This window comes from Cibotium barometz, chromosome 55, assembly GCF_041138505.1.
Source record: "Cibotium barometz isolate CiBa-2024 chromosome 55, ASM4113850v1, whole genome shotgun sequence".
Classification (NCBI taxonomy): Eukaryota; Viridiplantae; Streptophyta; class Polypodiopsida; order Cyatheales; family Cibotiaceae; genus Cibotium; species Cibotium barometz.
The window spans coordinates 34443827-34469564 of record NC_141100.1 but is presented as its reverse complement, the minus strand read 5'-3'; the positions used below and the strand labels follow the sequence as shown (position 1 = coordinate 34469564).

At 38.2% G+C, this 25738-nt stretch overlaps 1 protein-coding gene across 1 annotated transcript; it reads right to left on the bottom strand.

Moving 5' to 3' along the window:
* Positions 1-1519: 1519 nt before the first annotated feature.
* LOC147607659 (uncharacterized) lies at positions 1520-5904 on the bottom strand. The gene is made up of 7 exons (XM_086790480.1): positions 5766-5904; positions 5228-5472; positions 4358-4388; positions 4102-4269; positions 3501-3655; positions 1896-3218; positions 1520-1785 (listed from the first exon to the last, which is right to left on the bottom strand). The coding sequence occupies exons 1-6, from the start codon at positions 5794-5796 to the stop codon at positions 1914-1916; spliced, it is 1935 nt and encodes a 644-aa protein (XP_086646606.1). The 5' UTR covers positions 5797-5904; the 3' UTR covers positions 1520-1785; positions 1896-1913.
* Between the last annotated feature and the right edge of the window lie 19834 nt (positions 5905-25738).

Below are 25738 nucleotides of genomic sequence, written 5' to 3'. Positions count from 1 at the left end.
TGGCAGTTTAAGGAAGTCAAACCTTTTCTCTTAAGAAGAAACGTTTTCTAATTTGAAGCTTCAAAACGGCTACTTTATTCGAATTTGAATTTGGGGAGGAAAATGGAATTTAAAATCTAGCGAATAAAACCATATCATGTAACATATCTATGGAAAGCTCTTGATGCGTAGATCACGGATCTGTAATCTCCGCTCAGATCGGAGCTTGTATGTAGAAGTTATGGAGGTCCGAAAATTGTAAAATTACCCTCCCCCCTTTTTGGGAAAAAAAGTGCACCCTTTGACCACTCTTACACCTCTCTTACAAACCAATGGTTTTTGCTTACATGGCGGGCTCCTATTTGTCAAAAAGTTAAACGTTTCCATAACCTCATGGCAAATTAAAGGGCCCAAGAAGACTCCATTGAGTTCCTAATGCATAGCCGCCTAGCACATCTAGCGGGCTAGATGTAGCTAGGCCATTGAGGGCACCCACGCTCCGCCGATTGAGACCACCAGGAGCATATGGCGCGACATCATTCACGCCCTCAACGGTCAGTGGGAAAAGCTGCAAGGAGCTTCTGACCACATGCGGAAGCAACGGGAAGCCTTCTTCTGACTTTGGAGGCCTGGCCCTTTCCTCTCACGGATAGAGGCGGTGACCCCATTTGGCATTACATACCACTTGTATGGTTGTCCCCCTCCCCCCCCTTCCCCCTGTATGAGATAGCCTTCTGCTCACAGAGCGGCCAGCCAGAGGAGTAGCAGCTCTTTCCCTTTGATCATTTGTCTCCCGAGGTGAGGCTATATTTAACCCGTCTTGGTTGTACTTAGCCCTTTGCAGCTGTTTTTCTCTAACTAATGGAAGGATCTTTTTCCCGGCAAAAAAAAAAGGATCAACCTTCCTAGCAAAGTTTTGTTTCTTCCTCAGCAAGCACCCTTTCTCTACACCTCTGAGCAGTAATAATTGTAATCTTAGATTACCATTGTAAAACATCACTGAAACACATATAAACAGCAATAATTGAAGTATCCACTCTAGTGTTCACAAAAAACCCGCAAACCCTTACAACGCACTTACAAAACTCATGATCTCACTTGTAAATTTTATTTTTGTTTAAGCATTTTAATTATATTTTAGTGAAAAAACCTATAAATATTAAAGAAAAACTTGTAAATTTCAAAATTACAAGTTTTAAGATCTAAAAAGAAAAATATTCTCAGTGAGAACAGTGCTCCAAGTGGCTTTGAAAATTGTGCTTTTGAAAGTAGTCTGTTCTTACCATACACTTGTCTCACTGAGGTGGGGAACGAGTGCACTGAGTGTGTTGGAACTTCACACCTTTCCTCATTCAGTTTTAACTCTCAATTTCCAACCTAAATTTCACCTTAGTATGACAATCTATCAGTTGAGAGAGAGAGCGTTTACGCCTATATATGACAATCTATCAGCATACTTATCGACCAACATTTCCACGTTAAAAGTCATCTCCTCACGTTCTATATTAGAGAGAGAGAGAGAGAGAGAGAGAGAGAGAGAGAGTCCAGAATAAATAAGAACTATATTAGAATTTCGCAAGTACATCTATTGCAACAAGTACAAATGACACATGCTTATTCACAGACGCAGAAGCAGTACAACAGAAACAATGAAACCTTCCTCATCTTTTAATGCTAGGAGCATGAGAACTTCCTGTACCATCCAGTCTTCTCCCTACAAGGATCCAGAAAAACCAAATAGCAAAAAAGGAAAATGCACTGCCTGCATTTACGTGCCAAACTTCTCTCTAATCCATTTCACACTCCCTGTACACAACATCCTTCAGTTAGGAGACAAAAAAGAAAGTATTCATTAACAGACCAGTTTATTGTACACTAAATCAGGAGTTTTAATTGCAGGCATGTTCCATAGTTACCTTTTCATCAGAAATAGCTTAGTGCATCTCCACATTACATACTCCAGCTGCTTGAGGATCTTCAATAGCTTTACCAGCAGCTTCGTCAGCTCTCTTCTTCCCTGAAGCAGAGGTACCAAGTAGAGATGTTACAGCACCAGTTACTTTCCCAACAATACCCGGTTTCTCTTCGCCAGCTGCATGCGGCGCGCCTTTGACATCGTCTGTAGCACTTACAGTACTATGAACAGGGTCTGCTGCAACGGTAGCTACTGAAGATGGAGGTGGGGTGGTTGTAGGTGTTGGAGGGCCAGATTTTGAAGCCCCAAAAGGTCTCAGCAAATTATCTTTCACAGTTGCAGCCCCTGTACTCATCTTCTCTGTAATCAGCTGAGATAATGCTCTATCTTCTTCCCCAGGATGAAACAAAGCTGCCGTACAAACAGGGCCACTCTCATCATCATTGTAAGCACCCTCAGATGAAGCAGGTAACTCTCTGTTAGCATAACCGAGCTTTGATGCCACTGCATCTTTTGCTCCTACTGCTGTCTCTTGCATTTTTTGCAGGTAAGTTTTCTGCTCACCTTGAGTTGTTGGAGTATCTGTTGTTATATCCTCTTTTGAGGTGCCACCATACCCAAGTTTTGCTGCCACTGCATCTTTAGCTCCAGATGCAGCATCATAAGCCTTCTGCGTATACGACTTGTTCTCACCTGTTCCAACCTCCTCACCTACTGCTTGTGTTGGTGTTTGCTGCTTGTCACCATAGCCAAGCTTGCTCGTCACTGCTTCTGTTGCACCAGTGGCGCTTTCTTGTATTTTCTGCAAAACCGACTTGTTCTCTGGGTTGTGTGTATTATCAACTTGCATAGCTGTGGTTTCACCTTCAGCTGTTAGGTTCTTATTTGATCCATAGCCAAGCTTCGAAGCAATTGTATCGTTGAAACCTGTTACTGTGTCCACAGCTCTACCTGTGAGAGTTGGTTTGCTTTCATCCATCCGGATTTGCTCATCTTCAAGTTTCTTTGATGAAGAGCCAAATATTCTGTCCCTCGCTTGCTCCAGCATGCTCTTTTTGACCCGAGGGAGATCTGAGTCTTTGCTTTCAACATTTTCGCTGTCATCGGAGAGTGTTTTGACACCCACGGCTCCTGCACCTGCTGCCGCGGTGGCTGCAACACTGTCTTTAGCAGCAGTTACACCTTCAGTTATGTGGTCTTTCATTGGCTCCTGCTGCTCTGCTTCAGGGGCACTTTCTTCTGAGGTTGGTGTATACCAAGCTGCTGTGTTGTCAGTTGTTTTGGAGACTTCTGGAGCCCTATCAAAATCCATTGCTGAAGTGTCCTGCATATAATAGTGTGAAACTGTGAACTTCATTTGCTGTTGATTAAGATCTATATATGTGAATCCTTCATTATAAATTAAGAGCCATGTATGCTAGGCTTCAGTTTTCCTCTTCCAAAGGTGGTCCATGTCATGTCTAGGTTGCATCTTCCTAAGGAACCTAATAACAGAACCTGTTCTAAAAGCAATGTATGCTAGGCTTTAGTTTCTCTTCCAAAGGTGGTCCATGTCTACGTTCCATCTTCTGAAGTAAGCTTTGAAATCAAATATTTAACTACATACCTGAGAATCAGTTGAAGCAGGTGTAACAAGTAAATCCTTCCCCTCTGCATTCTTCCCTTCTTCCACTGGAAGACCTCTGCGAGCTCCTGCAATGAAAGGGCTCTGCCCGAGACCGTGACTCGCAAGATAAGGTGTCACACCTGCAAACTCTTGCCCTGCTCACATCAACCACCACATCAAAGGAGAAAATTAAATGTACTAGAGACTGAAGTGATTATCTCCCCATTTATACTTCCATCACATAGATGGAGGCGCTATCAAGCCTACCCTAACTCTCATGTAGACTGCCAAAAAAAAACATGCGTTCAAACTTGAATATTGATGCTAAGGACTTATTCTACATTAGCAATAATATTATTTGTTTGTGCAAACATTACTTACTTTAAATCCCCTTCTACATCAGAGAAACACAGGGTAATAGGATGAGATTTATGACACAAGCGCACATATGTACACCACAGATGTGCCCTTAAATAAAGGAACATTATTGCCATTAGTCAAGAGATATCCCAAGTTTTTCTGAATCAATACTTCATCTGTTCTATGACTGAACTACATACCAAAGCGCTGTAGCAACCCTTAATTCTACTTTTCCAAGTACCTGGGGCTGATGGCAATTCCTCCTGTCGCTTTGTACGATCAAGTTCGTCTCCCAAACTCATTTGTCCAAATTTTTCTTGCACACCTCCAGTCCCCTCTGAACTGTTTACATGGGAGTCAGGGATGGCCTCGTAAGCCTCGCCCTTTAGCCCCAGAGTAGATACAATTTCTGTATGCCAACATTCAGATCTGTTAAGTATACATGAAAAAGTACGTTTTCCCAAAACACATTAGACTGAATTGAGAGATAAAAGTACCTCTTTCCTCTCCAGCTTCTTCACTGACATGCTACACAATCCAGATATTCAACCCACAAAAAACTCTTTTTAGTACTCAAACTAGCAACACACGCGCACAAAATGAATCCGCATCAATGCTGCATACATCCATATACATGCAGTATATGGATATACATGCAGTATGTGCCAAGAGATTGATGACTTGGAACCCATTAGTCCGCACACAAAAGAATTCGGATCATATGCATTTGATGTATATCAACAAAGATTATATCTATATGCAGCTGGAGCTATGCAAGTCATCAAATTGCTATACAGATCCGGTATTATAAATATTTTGTAAAATCGTGTGACTGTACGAGAAGGCTGACTAACATGCGACAAATTTTTCATATACTTATCTCCAGAGGGAACAGCTGCGTGTTTGAATCCCAAGGTTCATACCTTAACCAAGACAATCAAATGTATGAAGTTTTATAATAGATGTCTTTGTGCACACACACAACCTAATGGCTAGAGGTATTTGACTTACTACCTTGCATGTGCAAATACAGAAGGGCTTGCTTGCATCATATAATATGTAAATTTTGTACAGAGGGAGGCTGGAGCACTCAAATTTCAGCACAGAAAACAGCAATAATGAGACTTGTTGATTATTGCTCATGTGCAATAGACACAAATTTTTGGCGCACATGAAAAATGCACACTAATGAGATTAAAGTATATATAACTTGCACACATTGATTACGGAAGGGTATTGCAGAGCAAATCCTCAAGTTTAGTTAAAGAAATGAAAGCAAGACCTGCTGGTGATCAAGTTTAGTTAAAGAAATGAAAGCAAGACCTGCTGGTGAGATCAAGTTTAGCTTAAGAGAATGAAAGTAACACCTGCTGGTGTGGCTCGCTTCCACTTTCGTCTTCGCCGCTGGAGGCGCTGCTGGACTCATCATTGTTATCTTCGGCGGCGCCAGGGGATCTGGGCTTCTTAACTTTGGTTTTGAGCTTCTTGGCCTTGTCTTTAACTTTCCCCAGCACTGATTTTTTCTTCGATGCATGATCTGCATGCTCCTCCGCACCTACAGTATGCTCCTGACCTGTATATATGCCTTGCTGCTCACCTGCAGCAGTAGCTTCTGCAATGCAGACATCAAACCGAAACTTGAAAAATAAAAATAAAAAAAATCAAAAGCATCCAGTGATCGCTATGTAGTTTAGAGAGTTCATTCTATAAAAAGGACATTATTCCAAACACAAGCTTGAATTTGTACCTTTACTCCAATAAATTTACGTTTAAAAAAAGGGCTAATTTAACTTCTTTCTCCTCTCAGACGAACTAAAGTAGAATAGACTCATGTGCCCAAATTTAAAACCAATACAGCAAATACACATAAATCGATACTATTATCGGAAACAAAAAGTGGGTTACCAGAATAGGGAGAGATCTGCTGTGCCTGCATATTAATTGAATAAAAATTCAAGCCTTAGAACCTCCAAAGATACAAAGCAACAAAGAGATGAAGGGTCACTATTCTAACACTAATTTCTATTAAAGAAGATAAAAATGGTTTTTGTACACTATGATTAGGGAGGATTAAAAGCAGAGTAGCAGGAACTATAGCTATTGGATGCAAATTGTTAACACAGAAAGTAAAGCTCCTGAAATTAATAAGCAACTTGGAAGCTACAAGTTTATGATATATACAAGCAAAAGGAGGAGTTGTGAGAGGGAGGGAGACGACCAGGTGGCAGCTTTGTCTTGTCGAGACACGTGGAGCTCAGATGCCTTGCCACATGGAGGTCATTCTTCGCGCGCCCTTTATACTTATCTGTCTAAGCGCCTTTCTTACTTGACACCTGTTTACACTGCCTTGTGTCTTTTTTTGTTTTTTTGTCAATGCTCGGAATTTCAACCATGCTCATTTTTCCCCAACTCTGTCTTTTCTTTGCTTGGATTCACACCAACGTAGTCATCTATCCTAATGGTCTGCTGCTGGCACTCCCACTATAGGCAGGCCAAAAAAAGACATTCAAGCTTGCTTGGCAATCCCACTACGCACTTAAGACATCCACTTTTACTTGCAACATTGTTAGTCGAGAGCGGCACTATGCCCCCCTCCCAAACACAAAAAACACCAAGAAGCCAAGTAGTTTCTCGTGGGGAAGAGTGTCGAGCAAACAACATTGGTTGGATCTCAATTTGGACATTGAATGGGGTCATTTAGTGACAATTGATGGTTAACAGATGGCTTGTGTAGACGTGGCTCACTTGCAAGGAGGGTAAAATCTAAGCAAGGTGTGAGGTAGCTATTCAAGGCACATTCCCTTAATGTGTGCAACCGTTTTGAGGGCCTAAACGATTCTTAAATGTGTGATTAGTGTGGTAAGCTAACCTTTCCTAGGAGTAACTGTATGTATGTGTATTGAGAATCGTGTGGTCAGTTGCGTGCTTTAGAAATGCGAGTCATTGCATCGTAACTGCCTCTAGGGCTAGACTATCCTCTCACACAAACCTCACACGACTACAAATACACATACCTGTGGCATCCCTTTCTACATAGCGTGCCTATGCACACACACTCATAAGCAATCCATGGACCTTGCAACAAGAATAGAGAGCATGCAACACCAAGCATGAAAGTAGATAGGCAAGCAAGCTCAGATAAGACTCATAGCATACAATGAGAGAGAGAGAGAGAGAGAGAGAGAGAGAGAGAGAGAGAGAGAGAGAGAGAGAGAGAGAGAGAGAATGATTGAGACAAAGGTGTTAAAGGCCTTGTAAATGAACCAAAATGTGTTAATGGAAGGATTTTAATACCATAACACCTCAATCCCATCACCCACTCTATCAATACCCATCCCCCATCCCCCCCCCCCCCCCCCCCCCCCAAATCCCCTCTTTTGTGTTTTCACAAGGTGCCCTCAAGTTGTAAGCATTAGGATATGTTCATTCCAATGCCATAGATAGAAAAATGTTTAGAATAGGCATTATGAACTTGGAATATGTTTGTAAAGTTGATTTCGTAAATTTTATTCTAGAGAAAATTTTGCTTAGAGTTTCATACTTGAGAGAGGGTAGGTGGATTGAACATAAGGGGCAGGGGCACTCAGTACAATCATTTTCACCCCCATATTCCTCCTCTTCTAGCCGTTTTAGCAATTTGGAAATTTTCAAATAAATTGTAGAGTTCAAAGACATGGCAAGAACTTGCTAATGAAAGATGGAAATCTTCAAGAAAATCCCACTTTTGTTAAACACATTACATGCACCCTCCCCCTTGAAGGTTCAACTACCCACAATAAAGACCCTCTTTCTTTTCTAAGTCAATGTATAGTTTCACTCACCCTCCTAGCATGCAACGACCTCCTAAATACAATATGGGGTTAGACACTTATATCCCATTTTTAAAAAAAATCCTACCCACATGTGGGTCCTCTAGATGAGAGCACGTTTAAAAAACGTGCATGCATCCACACAAGGGACAATCATCTGGCTTAACAAAAAGTTTATTCTTTCTTAGGATAAGTTACAAGTAACTTAGATATCATAAGTCAAAAATACCTCCTTAATTACATAAGCTACCCCCTTGTGATACTTGGGTGTGCGTGTATGGATCATGGGGGAAGGACCCAATTTCAAATCTTTGACTCCCAATCCACCTTTTAGTCGGAGTAATTTTGACATTGATGAATAGGGGAGATCAATTAATGTGCACATCACATAGCATAATAGTCAATTTAGTGAAAGAAAATGTATTTATATTTTTGGGGGGGAAATTTCAAAACCAAAACATGTATGCATGTAATATAATCAGATTCTTAATCATCATCTCACAAAATGCAAAAAAATAAAAAGTAGTAGTCTAGTAAGTTTCTTTCATGTGGCCAGTTTGAAGGGTTTGTTTCTATACATCTATGCAAACAAAATTACTTTTGCAGAGTAACATATGCATTTTTTACTTAAGAAACATAGTCAAAAAAAAAGAAGTGATCGATCTAATAAGATTAAAGTACCTTGATGCTTAATTAAATACAAATTTAAAAAATAGCTAATCTCTCTTCATACTTGGTGGCAACTTTTAGATCTCATCATGCCACTAAAAGTTTTTTTTTTTTTTGCATATGTAGTGCTTTCTAGGATCCAATTGCTCTAAGGAAAATGAACTATTTAAGAATTAAGTATTATTTTAAATCTTCATGATATGAGAGTCTATGTATGTGGTTAAACTTTGGATGCATGTTATTTATATGTGATTTGAGTTTGAATGTATGCCATTTCTAAGGATTTTTGCAATTGTTATCATGCCTATGAAAGATGCTCAACTTAATAAAATAGGTGTTTGAAGCTACCAATTTTATTTTGTTTCAAACTCAATGGAAGGGCTCACAACTAGTTCATTAATGTTGGGGCTAGGCTAACCCCAGTGGCTATCACGCCACACTAGGCACACACACCACACCCATACCATGCGCATTAATTGGTTACCTCCTGAAAAGAATAGAACTCCCACCCTCCAGTTGGGAGGCTACTATCTTGACCATCTAAGCTATTGTCCATTGGTAAAACTACTGATTTTGATAGGGAAGGATGCTCGCTTTTAGGTAGTAGGTATGAGCTATGGATAAATCTCCTTTGAGATTTACTCTAAAAATGTGAGGAGGACCCATTTTAAGGTTACTAAGCATAAGGAGCCCCATTTTGGGTAGGTTAGCAGCATGCTTAATTTCTGAAGGGCAAGGCTACTTGTAAAAATTGACATATTTATCATAATGATGATAATGATTATTTTTTAAAATAAAATTTATTTATGATTTTTTTAATATAAATCTAAGAGTTAAATTCCCAAAGAGATACTCAAGAGAGAGAGAGAGTGGTTTGTACTTTTAATGTAGGTTTTTAATGTAGGTGGCAATGCAATTTTCTTCTTGTAGCTTACGAATCTCCATGATGCTCTCTCTCTCTCTCTCTCTCTCTCTCTCTCTCTCTCTCTCCCTCTCTTGCAGGAAGTCATTGTGCAAACAAGGCAGCCATGACCTTGTCTCCACCACTCTCACTTTGGAATGGGGCTTGTACTTCTAAGATGTCAACACGACTCTCTCTCTCTCTCTCTCTCTCTCTCTCTCTCTCTCTCTCTCTCTCTCTCTCTAGCCATGAGCATGACACTTTGGAATGGTGCTTGTACTTTTGAGATGTAAGTATGACTCTCTCTCTCTCTCTCTCTCTCTCTCTCTCTCTCTCTCTCTCTCTCTCTCTCTCTCTCTCTCTAGCCACCATGAAGTAGGTCTAGGGTTGAGAGTGGAGGAAGGGGAATGAGCAGGATGGTTGCAAGCTGACAAGGAGAAGGAGAAGGAGAAGAAAGCATGTGAGTATGAGGAGGAGGAGGAGGGTGTGGAGGAGTTGTAGAATGAATGTGGCTTCCACAAAGGTCATGTTCCAAAATGTGAGAACAACCCTTTCGTAAGGAAAAAAGTTCCTCAATTGGCCCTAAGTGTGTTTACACACATCACTATCGAAGATGGCTATAAATCTCTCGTAAGATTGATGACATGAACATGACTAGACTGGCTCTAGAAGTACAAAGATGTGCCAGGCTCTTTGGATTATGATAGGGAGACCACTTTGCAAAAAGATTCAGACTTATTTTTGTGGGAGAGCCTTTCTGAACAAATTGGCTATGTTGTTTTGTGTTGGCAAATAAGCCAAGTTGATTTTCCCTATTGAGTATCTCCCCCTAAAATAATGATAGGTACCTCAATGATAGGTACCTCAATGTGCTTTGTGCTAGCATGAAAATTTGGATTCTTTGAAACTACCATTACACTTTGATTATCAATGAAGATGGTAATGGATTTGGATTGGCCAATATCCAAATCAATCATAAGGTGTCAAAGCCAAACACACTCAATTGTAACTATGGATGTTGTGTTGTTGTACTCAGCTTCACATCCAGAAGTGGCTATAGTGGGTTGCTTCTTGGTGACCAATGATATGCATGAATCACTAAGGTTCCGCTAAGGAAAATAAAAAACCCCTCTTAAACACTTTTGTGTCGTAACATCTAGTCTAGTATAAATCTATACATGCATGCAACTATGATAAAACAACCCAATGTGCATAGTGCCTTATATTAGGTAATAGAACACTTGTTTGACAACTTGCTAATACTTTGTGCCTAGGCTATGCATAAATTTTCTCAATACCAAGGCCACATATTGAATGTTATGTCTCCATAAGAAGATAGGCATCCAACAACATTTTAATACAAGCCGGCATCAAAAGGGTCATCTACATCTTCAAGACTAGAAGCCATAAACCAATCTCTACTATAGGTTTAGTAACAAGTACAATCTTCAAGATTGAACCTCTTCAAAAATTCCTCTAATATTTTTTCTACAACATAACAATGTCATTACTACACTACTTAAACTCAATGCATAAATAATAGTGCAATGGTCCAAAATTTGACATTTTCAAAAGAAGCTATACACAAGCTATAAAATCTAAAATATGATCATCAGGCCGTTTGAGTATTAGCATGTCATCAACATGCAGCTTGATGACTAGTAATACATCTTTAATTTTGTTAGTATTAATGGTAATTCTAGCTAGATTGTTGCAAAAACCCTGTCCAACCATGTAGGTATCTCTAATGCCATGCTTTATGAGCCTACTTAAGACCATTCAAAGATTTCTTCAATTTACATACATTTGATTCCTAACCTTTTTGAATGGAACTAGAAGATGGAGATACATAGACCTCCTTATGTGTATTTTCATTTCAAGAGGCATAGTCATATGACATGTGGACACAAAGATCTCAGCATAGCCAGTGCCTTTCTCTTGAGTGTAACTCTTTGCATAGCCAGTGCCTTTCTCTTGAGCGTAACTCTTTGCAATACAGGCCTTGATTTATGATGCTTGACACTACAATCAGCTTAATGTTTGAGCACGCAAACCCATTTCATGTCAATGTCCTTCTTGTTGATAAGGCAAGTTTGTCAAAAGTATCATTTTTTTAGCATTGCATCTTACTCAAATTGCATAGCACTCATTCATTGGGTAGATTCCTTCGCTTAATCAAAGCGATAGGTTCCTATTTAGTACATAAAGTGGCAATAAGAGCATCACTTGTCTCAAAATAGCATGCATGATGAGAGCCTACACATGTTCTACTAGGCAAATTCACTACAAGAGGATCAAAAGATTACCGCGCCCGATAACCGCATTAGAGGAGAGAGAGTAGTGAGAGGAGGGTGGGCACATTACCTTACCGCTCTTTAGGGAAAAAAATCGTGAGTATATCTGCCCACGGATATATAGCTAGGAAATACTTGCGGATAGAACCACCATAGATATAGCTACAGATATACTCATGACGGAATAAAAATTTTCATTTTGATTATCCCTCCCAAAGTTCCCGCTCTTTTCCTTTCCTTCTTTCTCTTGGGTTTTCTACATAAAAATGCTCACGACACCATTGGAGCTCTTCTTCCTTTCTTCTTCCCCCCATCCTCTCATGCTTCTTATTAAAGGAGGCTATTCCTCCCTCACTCTTGAAGGTCAGCTATTTCCCTACCACTCTTTGTCTTCTTCTTTCATTATGCATAGACTACGTCTATGCATGGATGCAGATATTATGTTTCTTTCATTGATGACCATACAAGGAAAGTGTGGGTCTATTTCATAAAAGAGAAAAGTGAGGTGTTTTCTAACTTATAGTCTTTTAGAAATATGGTTGAGAAGAAAATGAGTTTGTAGGTTAAATGCCTAAGATTAGATGGAGGGGGAGAGTACTTCTCCAATGAGTTTTTTGATTATTTGTAAAAAATGGCATTCAAAGAAGGTAGTTCACATGTAGATACACGCCACAACAAATTGGTGTTGCTGAGCGAAAGAACATGCATATTGTAGAGGTTGCTTATGCATTGATGTTTGAGAAGAATTTGCCTCATTCTTATTGGGCTGAAGTAGTTTTTACTGCTATGTCCCACTGTAGTTGTACATGATGTTACTCCCCATAAGAGAAGTTGCTTGCTGGTAGAAAAATGAATTTGGCACACTTGAAAGTGTTCAGATGTATTGCTTATGTGCACATTCCGGATGAGTTTCACAACAAATTAGACCCGAAGGCTGAGAAATGTATATTTGTGGGCTATTCCCTTAAGCAGAATGGATATATGTGTTACAAAACCGTTACACATGAGTTGCGGGGTGAGCAAGGATGTTGTGTTTAATGAGATGAGTAGGTGGTATGGTGATGTAAATGAGTCAATTAGGGCTGAAATTAAAGAGCAGGTGGTTGTGCAGAATACAGGGCAGTAATCACATAATTTGAGTGGACCAAGGGAGTCCTCCAGTAATGGCTCTATTGATAGACCATGGAGTGGAAAGTTTCATGCACAGATCACTCTGCGAGTACGTCACATGTATCATGGAAAGGTAAGGAAAAGGTTGGTGAGTCCCTAGGTATGGATGATTTGTCATCTTGATATTCTTTTGTGGATGCAAAATCAAATAGCTTTGAGCAGAATCTTGATGAGGAGTTTAGGATTTCAAATGTTAAGACACTTGGTGTAAAGAAGGCAAATGAGACTACACAGACGCTTCATAGTGACCCGGGCCCATGTAGGTCAGATAGAGTCAAAAATCCTAGGCAGAGATTGTCATATGATAGCTACGTAGCTCATCATTATGCATACATGGCTAAGGTTGTGCAAGATGTAGAGCCTACATGTTTTGAGAATGTTGTTCATCACAATGTGCATTGGGAGAAAGCAATGGTTAAAGAAATGGTTGTGCTTGATGCGAATGAGACTTGGGATTTGGTGCCTTAACCTAAAGGCAAGAAGGCCATTGGATGTAAATGGATCTACAAAGTAAAGCATAAGACTGACGGGAGCATTGAAAGGAAAAAGGCAAGGCTGGTTTTGCCAAAGGATATGCTTAGACATATGGTATTGATTGTGAGAGGAGATTTTTTCTCCTGTTGTTGCTAAAATGACAACCGTGAGAGTTGTCATTGCAGTGGCTACATTGAAAGGTTGGACTTTGCATCAAATGTATGTAAAGAAGGCTTTCTTGCATGGTGAATTGCAAGAGGAGGTGTATGTGGAGCAGCCACCTGATTTACGAGTATATTAGTCTCACAGATTATGTATGCAGGCTACGTAAAGCCTTGCATGGATTAAAACATGGAGTATCTTATCACCATTGGCTTTCGTATGGCAAAAGCAAATCATTTACTCTATGTGCGTAAGAGTGATAGGGCATTGTGGTCATTACCATTTATGTGGGTGTGACAATGAAGATGAGGTGGAGCATGTAAAGAGTATTCTCATGTAGAAATTTGAGATGAAGGATTTGGGTGAGCTTAGATACTTTCTTTGGCAATGAGGTAATTAGGACATTTGAGATGAAGGATTTGGGTGAGTTTAGATACTTTCTTTGGCAATGAGCAGATCATTTACTCTATGTGCATAAGAGTGATAGGGCATTGTGGTCATTACCATTTATGTGGGTGTGAGTTTAGATACTTTCTTTGGCAATGAGTAGATCATTTACTCTATGTGCATAAGAGTGATAGGGCATTGTGGTCATTACCATTTATGTGGGTGTGACAATGAAGATGAGGTGGAGCATGTAAAGAGTATTCTCATGTAGAAATTTGAGATGAAGGATTTGGGTGAGCTTAGATACTTTCTTTTGGCCAATGAGGTAATTAGGACGCTTGAGTGCATATGGTTGTCACCACAGAGGCAGTATGCATTGGACATGTTATCCGAGTATGGTACGGCTAGTTGTAAGCCTTAGATCAAAATGGCAAGCTGAGTGCCCATGCAAGTGATGTGTTGGAGAATGCCACTATGGACAGAAAAATAGTTGGTAGTCTCGTATACATGACGATCATGAGGCCAGACACATGAATTGCATTGTTAGCTTGGAGAGTCAATTTATGCAAGTTCCTCGGAAGCCACATTTGGATGGCATGAGGCACACACTACGCTATGTGTACTCCACACTTGATTATGTGCTCTTTTATGAGGCAGGTGTACCATTGGAGTTTTATGGTTACATAGATGCAAATTGGGCTGGAAGGATCTTTGACTGGAGATCCACTAGTGGATTTATGTTCTCTTTTGGAAGTAGTGTTCTCTTTTGGGAGTAGTGTGTGGCTGTGACTTGGAGCAGCAAGAAACATCCAACAATCTCTTTATCAAGTACAGAGGTAGAGTATAGGGGTGTTGCAGTGGCAGCATGTGAGGTAGCTTGGTTACGCAAGCTACTTGATGATTTGGGCATGTAAGTGGACAAGAAGGTTATCATTTATTGTGACAATCTTAGTAGCATATAGTTGTCTAGGAACCCATTGTATCATGCGTGGACCAAGCACATTGAGGTCCACTATCACTTCATCAGGGATAAGGTCTTGGAGGGAAACATTGACTTGGTTTACGTCATAGAGAAGTAGGTTGAAGACATCTTCACCAAGGCCTTGGGATCTAAGAAGATCTATCGATTCCACACTATGCTTGGAGTGTGTGAGATGGAGTCGAGCTTGAGGGGAAGTGTTGAGATGTCAAGATCAACATGAGCTGACACTCATACTAGACCTCAATGACCATTGCAGCATTCACTTCATTTGTGTGTTTGGCATCTGACATGATAGATCTTTGCCAGTGATTCTAAAGCTAGATTACACCCACTTAGTCCACATCTAGTTATGGCATAATTATCTTGCTAGCTCACCTCTCTAGCATGCTCACATTATGGACCCCATGTATATAGTATTGTTGTAGTTCTCTTATCTTTTAGTAGACCACTGTTGGTGAAGAAGACGAAGAATATTTTCAACCTTCCATCTCTATGTGTCTCCTCGATTGTTTTGTGTGTGTGCAAGTGCTCTCTCTCTCTCTCTCTCTCTCTCTCTCCTTCAATATTTTCACAATTGGAGCTCCTCAGGCACCAACTTTTTTAAGAAGAAGTCAATTGTTGACAACTTGAAGAGCTTATCAATGCTATTGGTGCACTTGCACATACCAACAATGATGCGCACATGGTCAACATTATCAAAGCTATTTTTGATGCACAAGTGAATTTTAAGGATAGCAAGATTAGTCACTATTCTTTTCAATTCACCAAATTTGGATAGTGAGCGAGACAGAGATTCTAAGTTCACATCAAGGTTCTAGACTGCATTCTTCGAAGCAGTGGGAACTTCCTTAGATCTCAATACAGCTTATCATCCAGAGATAGATGGCCAGACTAGAAGAGTAAACCAAGTAATTGAAGATATTCTTCAGTCATGCTGGGACAGAGAACCCAGAAAGTGGTTAAGCAACTTACATCTAGTTGAGTTTTCTTACAATGCCTCTTATCACTGAAGTATCGGGATGAGCCCATTCAAAGCTCTATACGAACAAGATTGCCTCACACCCTTAACTTGGTCCGACCCATTGATCAGGGTCAAGATGTCCAAATAGATGTTTGATGACATGGAGCAGCAAATGCAGGCAATCCACAAAGATATTAAGGCTGCCTAGGAACGACAAAAGCAGTATGCTGACAAGAAAAGAACAGAGAGAGTTTTTGAAGAAGCAGATATAATCTTCATTCGTTTACAACACCCAAGATAAGTTCTTTATCTCTAGGGAAGTACAAAAAGCTATTTCCAAGATATGCATGATTGTTTAAATAGAGAAAAGAGAAATTTTTGTTATAATTATCTTTATATATGTACATGCATAAAAATTTAGATGCAAAAAGAGGAGTTCTCATCATATTCTAGGCATAAACATTTTTATGCTAAAACAATGATTTTTGTTACATTTATGAAAAATACTTTTATAGTATTTATGCATAATTGTTTAAATAGAGAAAAGAGAAATTTTTGTTATAATTATCTTTATATATGTACATGCATAAAAATTTAGATGCAAAAAGAGGAATTCTCATCATATTCTAGGCATAAACATTTTTATGCTAAAAGAATAATTTTTGTTAAATTTATGAAAAATACTTTTATAGTAGTTATGCATAATTGTTTAAATAGAGAAAAGATGAATTTTTGTTATAATTATATTTATATATATACATGCATAAATATTTAGATGCAAAAAGATGAATTCTTATCATATTCTAGGCATAAACATTTTTATGCTAAAAGAATGATTTTTGTTACATTTATGAAAAATATTTTTATAGTATTTATGCATAATTGTTTAAAAAGAGAAAAGAGGAGTTTTATATTTATCTTTACATATGTACATGCATAAAAATTTACATACAAAAAGTAGATTTTTCACGATGTATTATGTATAAACATCTTAAATATTAAAAGAGGAATTTTGATCATAATTCAAAACAGGTATTTTCATATACATGGATATTAAAAGAGGAATTTTGATCATAATTCAAAATAGGTATTTTCATATACATGGATATTTGTTTAGAGGAATTTTCATCGTACTTTAATTAGGAAAATGCCTAAAGTAATTTTGGTGTTAAAAGAGAAGGTTTCACCATAATTCTACATAGAAATTCAGGGCATGTTGATGCCAAGTTTCAATTGGAAAAAAGAATAATTTAGAATAATTCTATGAGAATAATTCAATAAAATGATGGATGCATATTCACAAAGGGATCATTGGAAAAATAATTATCTTTATAAAAATTCATTATTTACGAATAGAATTATTTAAAGTTCTATATGTCCAAGAAAGAATGAATTTTCATAATTTTGGATTTTCCCTTAAGAATGGAAATCACAGTTAATTTATCAAAAACAAAACGAAGAATTATCTTTAGAAAATATCTTTAGGATTAAATTCGAGTAATTTAGGGTTAGACTACGACCACATGAGAAAGGTGGGCCAGTAAGATGCTTACCCATCTCTCGAATCAAAAATTAAGAAAAACCTTGTGACCATTCCCATTTCTTCAGTACGAAGAATGGATTACCGATGATTTAGAGAAGTTTTCCTTAGCCCGGAATCATCGCTCAAGAAATAAGTCAGAAATTCATTGTAATTGATGGGTGGGTTACTGAGATACTAGAATTGTGAATTTCATTAAGAAAGTCTGTATTCTTAGAAAAAGGGTCTTGTGGAATCAAACTCAACGAGAAATTCTTGCTTGCATAGAAACTCTGTTTTTAAAAAAGGACTATCTTACGCGCGCCAAAATACTGGAGGAAGCATTTGGCTTATGATTTAATCTAAGGAGAGTTATGCTGCAACAGCTGGTGAGGAGTCATTGAAGGACGTCTCCCGCGAGACAAAGCCTGCGGTCCCTGAGTGAAGTGCTAGGACACCTAAGGAGGATCTTAGTAGAGGGTTCTAACCAGGCGATGGATGGGCTCGCAGGGCTGCTAAGACACCCATGCGTATGTCTGAGGAAGATATGGATGGACTGGCATGGAATTATCTATGTGAACTGGAACTTGAAATTGGATCTCGTTGTGGTGGTTGACTAGCAGGTCTTCAAAGGAGAGTCCGGATGAAATTTTGATTGTAAAAGAATGGACTAGAATTTTGAGGATTATGATGGAAACATTATGGTTTCATTCCAATTCTATTTTAAAGACAGCTGAATCTGTGAAAAAGGCAATTTCATATTGCCTTTTTCACAGCTGAATCTGTGAAAAAGGCAATTTCATATTGGGTGTGTAAGTGGTGTGTCTATTTTGTATTTTGCTTGAGTGTCAGCTAGGGGGCCTGGGAACTCTTTTCCCTGGTACCCAGGAAAAAACACAACCAAATTTTTATAAAAAGGGATCCTACCAATTCAATGGTTGGGCGGTTGGCAGCTAGCTAACCCATGGGCCGGTTGGGGTTAGGCTAGAATAGTGGATTCCTACAATAAAATTAGATACGTTCAAGTTACGCTAGTTAGAGTAAGTCTCGGGAAGATTCTTGTTCTATGGGAAAGAATCAACGGCTGTGCCTCGCTTAAGGGGGGGAAAGCGATGATTTCTATGAACCAAGTGCAAGTCCCTTCCTTGATCTGGCAATGTGACCTACGGGTTTGGTCAGAATAGAAAGGATAGTTAAGGTCTTGACTTGGTTAGATAAAATTTTTGTTAGAAGATTTTTCATGGTGGAATCGCCTGGGCGAGGGAAGTTTTATCCGAGACCGATTTTGGGAGAACCACCAGATTAATCTCTTGTCTGGACATTCGTTGGGCGAGGTCCCTAGTGGGAAGCTCTGCCCTACATGGAAGTTTGCTTCTTCCGCTCTGCCAGCACTCCCGAGTTTGATGCTGCGCAGAGGGGGGCTTTGCACAGAGGGGGCATGGATCTCACACTCCTCCTCAATCCGTGCAAACTTTCTTCAACTTTTTTCCTATCTCATTTATAACTAGATTATGCCAGTCTTTCTTTAAATCCACAATGCCATTTTGCTAAGGCATGTGAGCTAGCACTTAATGCCATGATCCTTGTAGTAGTCATTGAATTCACTTGAGGTGAATTCTCCTCCTCAATCAGTGCAAAAGTTCTTTGGCTTGTTTCCTATCTCATTTACAACTAACTTGTGCCACTCTTTAAATTTACCAAAATATTTAGCTTTATCACAAAGAAAATAAATCCACATTTTCCTACTAAAATTGTTAACTAGCAGCAAAAAATAGGAAAATCTACCCAATGTAGTAGTAGACATCTTACCACATAGATCAACCTGAACCAACTTGAGAGGAGTCTTTAATAAATTGTTGCTTTGATGTGGAAATGTCCTTCTCTATTTCTTGCACATCATACAAGCCTCACAAGGTTCTTGCAATTTTGAAAATGTAAGTAAGTGTGCCATCATCCGTGTTTTTTGCATCTCCTTGAGAACCAAAAAGCCAATATGGCCAAAGTCCTCATTCCAAAGTCCACTTTTACCCTTTTCTCACTTGTTGTAAGAGTGTTGAGCTCATACATAGGTTGTTACACCTCACACATTTGTTGATCATCTTGACAACACTATCAAGAATCTATGCTTCTATTTTCTTGGAGCATACTTCAAGACCACAATCCATTATTGAAGCAAAAAAAAGTAATCTCTTCTTGATTTGAGGAGTATAGAGTACATTTGATAGCTTCTTTTCTTCACCTGTAGCTTGCCACAGAACAGATGGTGATCATCCCTTTGGGTGGGAAATTAGCATAGGAACCCAACAATAACATTGATGGGTTCCTAAAGAGGCTTCTAGTCTCCAAAAACTATATCAGTCTTTCTTACTAATCATGTGTTCCGATGCACCACTATTCAAATCCAAGAATCATCAACATGTGGAGCTTGAGGAGACGAACATACCTCTTTGATTTTTGCAAAAAATTCAAGCTCATGTTTGATGTTGTTGGTTGATTCTTTTTCCTTCCATGAACTCTTAAGGTTGGCACTCTTCTTGTTAGCTTACTTCTTCCTGCAGTCTTTTATTGCATGACCATTTTCATTGCAATATAATAATAGCTCCCCAAAAACTTATTCTTCTTTAGCTCCTCTTTTTAACCATATAAAGAAGTCATGCCTTTGTCTTTGGTGTTCGTAAAAAATGTAGCATTGGATCCACCCTCACGGGTCTTTAGCCGCAACTACTCCTCAAGCAACATAGCACTCAACTCTTCAAAAGTAAGAGGGTTGGGTCAAACATGAGTGTTTAGTCACAACTCTATCATATTTGGCAAGTAAGATCTAGATGCCTTGTCGAGATAAATATTTGGGCATTTTGGCTACCCGGTGGCAACCGTTTGATCTTTTTTACTTGATAAAGTAATCCACTTTTTTTCCTTCAGCCAACTTCTCATCAGTAGCAAGTTGATTCTCTAGATTCTAGATTTTGGTGTGATTCTTGGTCTCATATTGGTAAGCCAATATGCCAAGTATCACGTGTCTTAGTTGTGTGTTAAACTAATGTAAGGAAATAATTGCTTACTCTAGTGCATAACATGCATTTGCATTGTGTTGCTTCCATGCTCGAAGGAGAGCACTGCATCAAGGAGAATTTCCATATTTGGATTGCTTGGGATCAACAATCGCCAAGGGCTTTGGGTTAGCTTTGAACTTCCACGAAGTGTAATTACTGCCATGTCTTCCATGAAGATATGTGGACAAGTACAAAGTGGTGCAACAATAGTAGTAGTACCATTTAAAGATGATAACATAAGTCCAAGCTAGTGTTTTTACAAAAAGAAAGAAAAGTACTTCTAGTGCAATTTTAGCTACAAGTACGTCAATGCTCTAATATCATTTTATAATATAGCACAATAGAGAGGAAATAGTAGCAAAAGAAAGTACTTAAACAAGGCAAGGTAGAAGATGGAGAGAATTTAAAATTTTGATTATACTAAAATGTAGCAAGGTATAATGTGATGGCGTTGTCCACCCGTGCACCCTCAAGTAGATCTTAGATGAAAAATCTAGATAGAATCTAGATGCAAGATTATTATAAGTAGAATGTATGGATGCTCTCTAGCATTGGATGCATTCACTAGAGTGACAAATATCCCCATATATAGTGTCGTAGGTGGAATGTTTGGCATGTTCAAGGCATGGGAAACTATGTTTGATGTGTTCAAGGCATGGGAAACTACGTTGCATTGACAAAACCTAGTGCTTGCATATTCAAACTATGGCCAACCAAACACTCTTGTTGTGCTTGTAGCAACACTCAATACAGTGGCACTTGTTTTTGCATATGTGGAAAAATATTTGAGGCCCTTTAGGTAAATTAGTGCTAGGCTATGAAGAGGGATTTATTACATTACTTGACCTAACATTACCACTTAAGTCTACATTTTCTTGAGGAGGTGCGGGTGCATGTCCATGATTAGAATTGAAATTATTAAAATAAGTAGGAGCATAATACATATAGGACTGGCATATGCACAAAGTTGAAATGTTTGTTTGTACCTAAGGAATGGCAAATTGGTAGTTGTTGAAGAAAGCTTATTGAGGATGAGGCTTATTAGGGAGGCATCTCTTTTGTTCAGTGTCATGACCTAGAGAGATAGCTTCCTCTAAAAAAGAAGAGGGTTTGAACATATGAACTTCATCTTAGATGGTTTCCTTGATGTCAAATTTTTAGGCATGCTACCAAATATCCTTTGGCACATATTCAATCATGAGGACTTAGAGAAAAGCTTTCTAAAGTCAGTCTAGCAAGCAATGGATTTAATATCCAATTTATGTGTAGAATGCGCCAAGCATGACGGGTGCAGAGCTCAAACTAAGGAGGAAGATATTTTTTTTTTGGTATCACAATTGACCAAATAATCTTGTGCACACTTAAACTTGTCCTTCTTAGACATCTCACCAAAAAGTAAGCGTCAAATTGCCATAACCAAGATATATTGAGAAAGAAAGAAAAAACACCATGGATTAAGGCTTATCTTTGGTTTTTTGCTCGATTCTTTTAAAAAGAAGTGAAGCTCACAAGGAAATCTTGGCCACCAAGATGGGGAGGGTAATCTCCAAGGGAGGATGGAGATTTGTGAAGCTCCAAAGCTTCCCAAAGTAGAGGCAAAATAGAGGGATAATAAAATTACACTAATTTGAAGATTATATTGGCATGTAAATACAAAAAGATGAAAATACAAAGGAATAAGGGTCAAGCCACCAACCACCCAACTAGGATCTACATGCTTCCAGCTTCAGTTTGATCCATTTTGGACAAGTTTTGGACCAGTTTGGCTCACTTTTTGATCCAGTTTTTTGAAGGAGGAGAGAGGAGAGATAAAATAACCCAATTTTTTTGAATTAAAAATGAGAAGGAATCATTTGATTTAGGCACCTCGTTCATGAGCCCCCTCCCTCCTTAATGAGGTGTCAAAATTTCATTTTTTAACTAATAAACCTCATTTTTTAACTAATAAACCCAAAAATTAGTCAACTCTTCATCTTATGTGAGCATTTACTCATTTTTGGGAGATTTTCTTTTATTCTTTGTATTTTTATTATTAAAACACTTGGATTAATCCTATTGGCCCTTTAGAACCTTATTTGGACCTTAATCATTTTTTTTCAAATGTGGACCCTTAGGCTAAGGTCTCCAATACACATATTCACAATTAGTTTCTAATGCCCATTGGAAAATTCTTTTTGAACTTCTGTTTCATAAGAATTCATCTTAAATATAAGAAGAAACTTTGTATCAAAAAATATCTCAAAATTGAATTATCTCTCTCTAGAACATTTTCTCTCTCTAGGATAAAAACAAAGGAAAATACTATTTTCTTGCATTCTGAAATAGGGGATGATTACAGCGGACTGAGAGGAGATCTTATACATCTTTTAGGGCTGAGGAGGAACCTTACAAGTAGAATTCACCTGAAGTAAATTCAATGACTATTACAAGGATCATGGCATTAAGCCCCAACTCACTTCAAAAATACCTTACCAAAATAGCGTTGTGGAACATCATAACCGCACTGTCATGGAGATGGGGAGATGCATGCTAAATGGAAAAAGGCATTCAAGATCCTTTTGGGTTGAAGCAGTCAACATTATAGTTTACATCCCTAAAAGATCTTACTCTAAGGTGCTCAAGGGGACTACATCTCAAGAGGCCATCCATTGCTCATTTCAAAACATTTTGGTGTTTTTTCTATATTGTTCATATATTAGATGATTTAAGAACCAAGCTTGACGTCAAAATAAAAAAATGTAATTTTCTTAGATATAGCCAAGAATTCACAGCATACCATGCGTTTGATCCAGAGGCTAAGAGTATTGTTGTCAGCCAAGATGTAGTTTTTGCATAAAATTTAATAGAGGAGAGGGCTTCGTCTACTTTATCATCAAACAAAGAGATGATGCACCATGTGCCTCAACCAAGCAAGGAAAATGTAAAGGAGGAGAAGATGTCAAATGACGAAGACTATCTCCCACAAATACATCAGCTTGCTGCTATAACACAAGGAAAGCCACTTCTAAAGTTAACACAGTAGCTATTTGATGAGCGTAACCCCCAATCCAAGGTTCCCAAAAATTTTATAGATGGACCTTGCAGATTATTGGACGAATATAGGAGTAGAGACAAATCTCAAAACACATAGTCAATATGGCATTGATGGTCCTTTTTGCATGAGCTAGCCACTTTGACATAAGCTTTCTCAGATTCAAAGTGGAATGCAATGATGTAGTTTGAGTACAATAGCATCATGAAGAATGACACCTTGGAGCTTGTCGATTGGCCACCCAAATGTAAGGTAATTGGTACTAAATGGGTTTGGAAAACTAAGTATAAAGATGATGGCTCTTTAGAAAAGTACAAAGCTAGGTTAGATGTCCAAGGTTTTTTATAGGTTCAAGGTTTCAATGTTGTTGAAACCTTTGCTCTCACAGCATTCTGACAACAATCAGAGCAGTTCGTTTCATGGCGCTCATAAGAAGTGGCTAGTCTATCACATGGATGTCAAATCAACATTTTTAAATGGACCTCTCAAGGAGGAGGTATATTTAGCATAGCCGCCACATTTTGAGATGACTAAATTAGAAAACAAAGTTTACAAGGTGAAGAAGGAATTGTACAACCCCTAGAGCATGGTACCAAAGGATAGATAAATTTTTCAAATAGATTGGTTTCATTAGGTGTTCCTTTGCTACTAACCTCAGTGCTTTGTGGGTCTTGTGAGGAAATAAAATTGTGGTTTATCTAATAAGGGTTTGGCAACATTCTAAAGTTGTAAGAGAAGGAGGGAGGGGCAATGGTTTCTTTTGTTGTAAGGAGGGACGGGCAATGCTAAAGTTGTAAGAGAAGGAGGGAGGGGCAATGGTTTCTTTTGTTATAAGGAGGGACGGGCAATGCTAAAGTTGTAAGAGAAGGAGGGAGGGGCAATGGTTTCTTTTGCATGATTGCCATTGATTGGTCATTTATATATGTGCACACATGCTTTCTATGCATGCAATAAAACTTTTATAAATTTTATAAAAGAAAAATGATTTAAAGTTTAACTAAGCATGGACAATATACATTCTCTTGAAAAAGTTGAGTTGCTCAAAACACCTCTCATTTGTGTAAAAGACTTATGCAAAGAATGAAATGAATGCATAGAAGGGCTAATTGTTGGTCATTTTGTCACATAAATGTCTTGTTTAAACAATGTATCATTAAACTAAGGGCTTATTTTTAAGAAAATTTTGTTGCCCATTTAAAAATACACAAAAATACGAAACTTTCATTGGTGATTGCCAAGTTTTATGGGCAAGGGTGGTCACAAAAGAACAACCTAGTAACACCATATATTTTTATTTGGTTTTTTATTTATCTTGATCCAGGAGGTAGTATTTGGGAAAATTAATGAATGAACCATACAAAACCTTTTCACTCCACAATTGAGATTTAAAGCATGGTGATTGAGAGATCATGTTTTATACAAACTCCCAAAATATAACTAAAGATAGAAGATTTTGAAAGAGTTCTATCCCCTTCTTCACACAAAGGCTTTTCCTCAATTTGAAAAAGTGCTATGTTATGTCAAACAAACCCTTTTCCAAGCCTTGGAAGGGAGGGATACTATGGAGCAATGCTCGCAAAAAAAAAATATTTCAACCAATGGAAAAAAGGAAAACATTTTAAAGTTTAGTTGATGTTAATCTCACAATGATGAGATTCATAATTAAATGTGGTAAACTTTGATTAGTTTTGTTCAAGATAGACTCCAAATGGTTTTGAAATTTTAGTTGATGTGAAAAACACACTTTAGACAATTTTTTTGTGGAAATTGATTCAAGGTTTTAAGAAAATTGAGCTCTTCTTTTGACGTGTAAAACATGAATTTCCAAGGCATTAAGATACAATGCATTAGGCTTCCAAAAAGGTTGAGAAGAATTCTTAACTGAATTTCATGCATGCACATAATCAACACTATCATGGCATATTTCTAGTCATAATGACGATGAGCCACAAATGCACACACTAGAAAATAGGCTCAATAATTTGTAGTCTTGTGTGTTAAATTATTGAGAGAAAATAGATTTCTTGTGTAACTTGTGTCAAGTTATTGAGAATGAGTAGATCCCTTATATAAATTTACTACTGAGGTTGCCTTGTAGTGTGAGCCATACTCCACAATTTTATGCAAAGAAAAGACAAGAATCACTATGTGCATTGAATTTATAGAGTTGATTTTCTAATAATAAGCATAATTGGTTACATTATTAAGACCATATAATATAGATGCATGATTTTTCTAAAAAAGAAATGCACCAATATTCTTTTTGTGTATTGCCCATTACGTGTATCATGTTAAGTGCAAAGAGTAAATTAATTTGAGCTAACATTTGGCATGTCTAATGTCTATATAGATGGGAAATTCCTTGATTCATGATGGTCTGGATACTAAAGGGATTGTAGACTATGCTTGGAGCCATGCAATCTTATCAGATGCTTTCTATTCCAACATAAGCACGGCTTGTGGGAG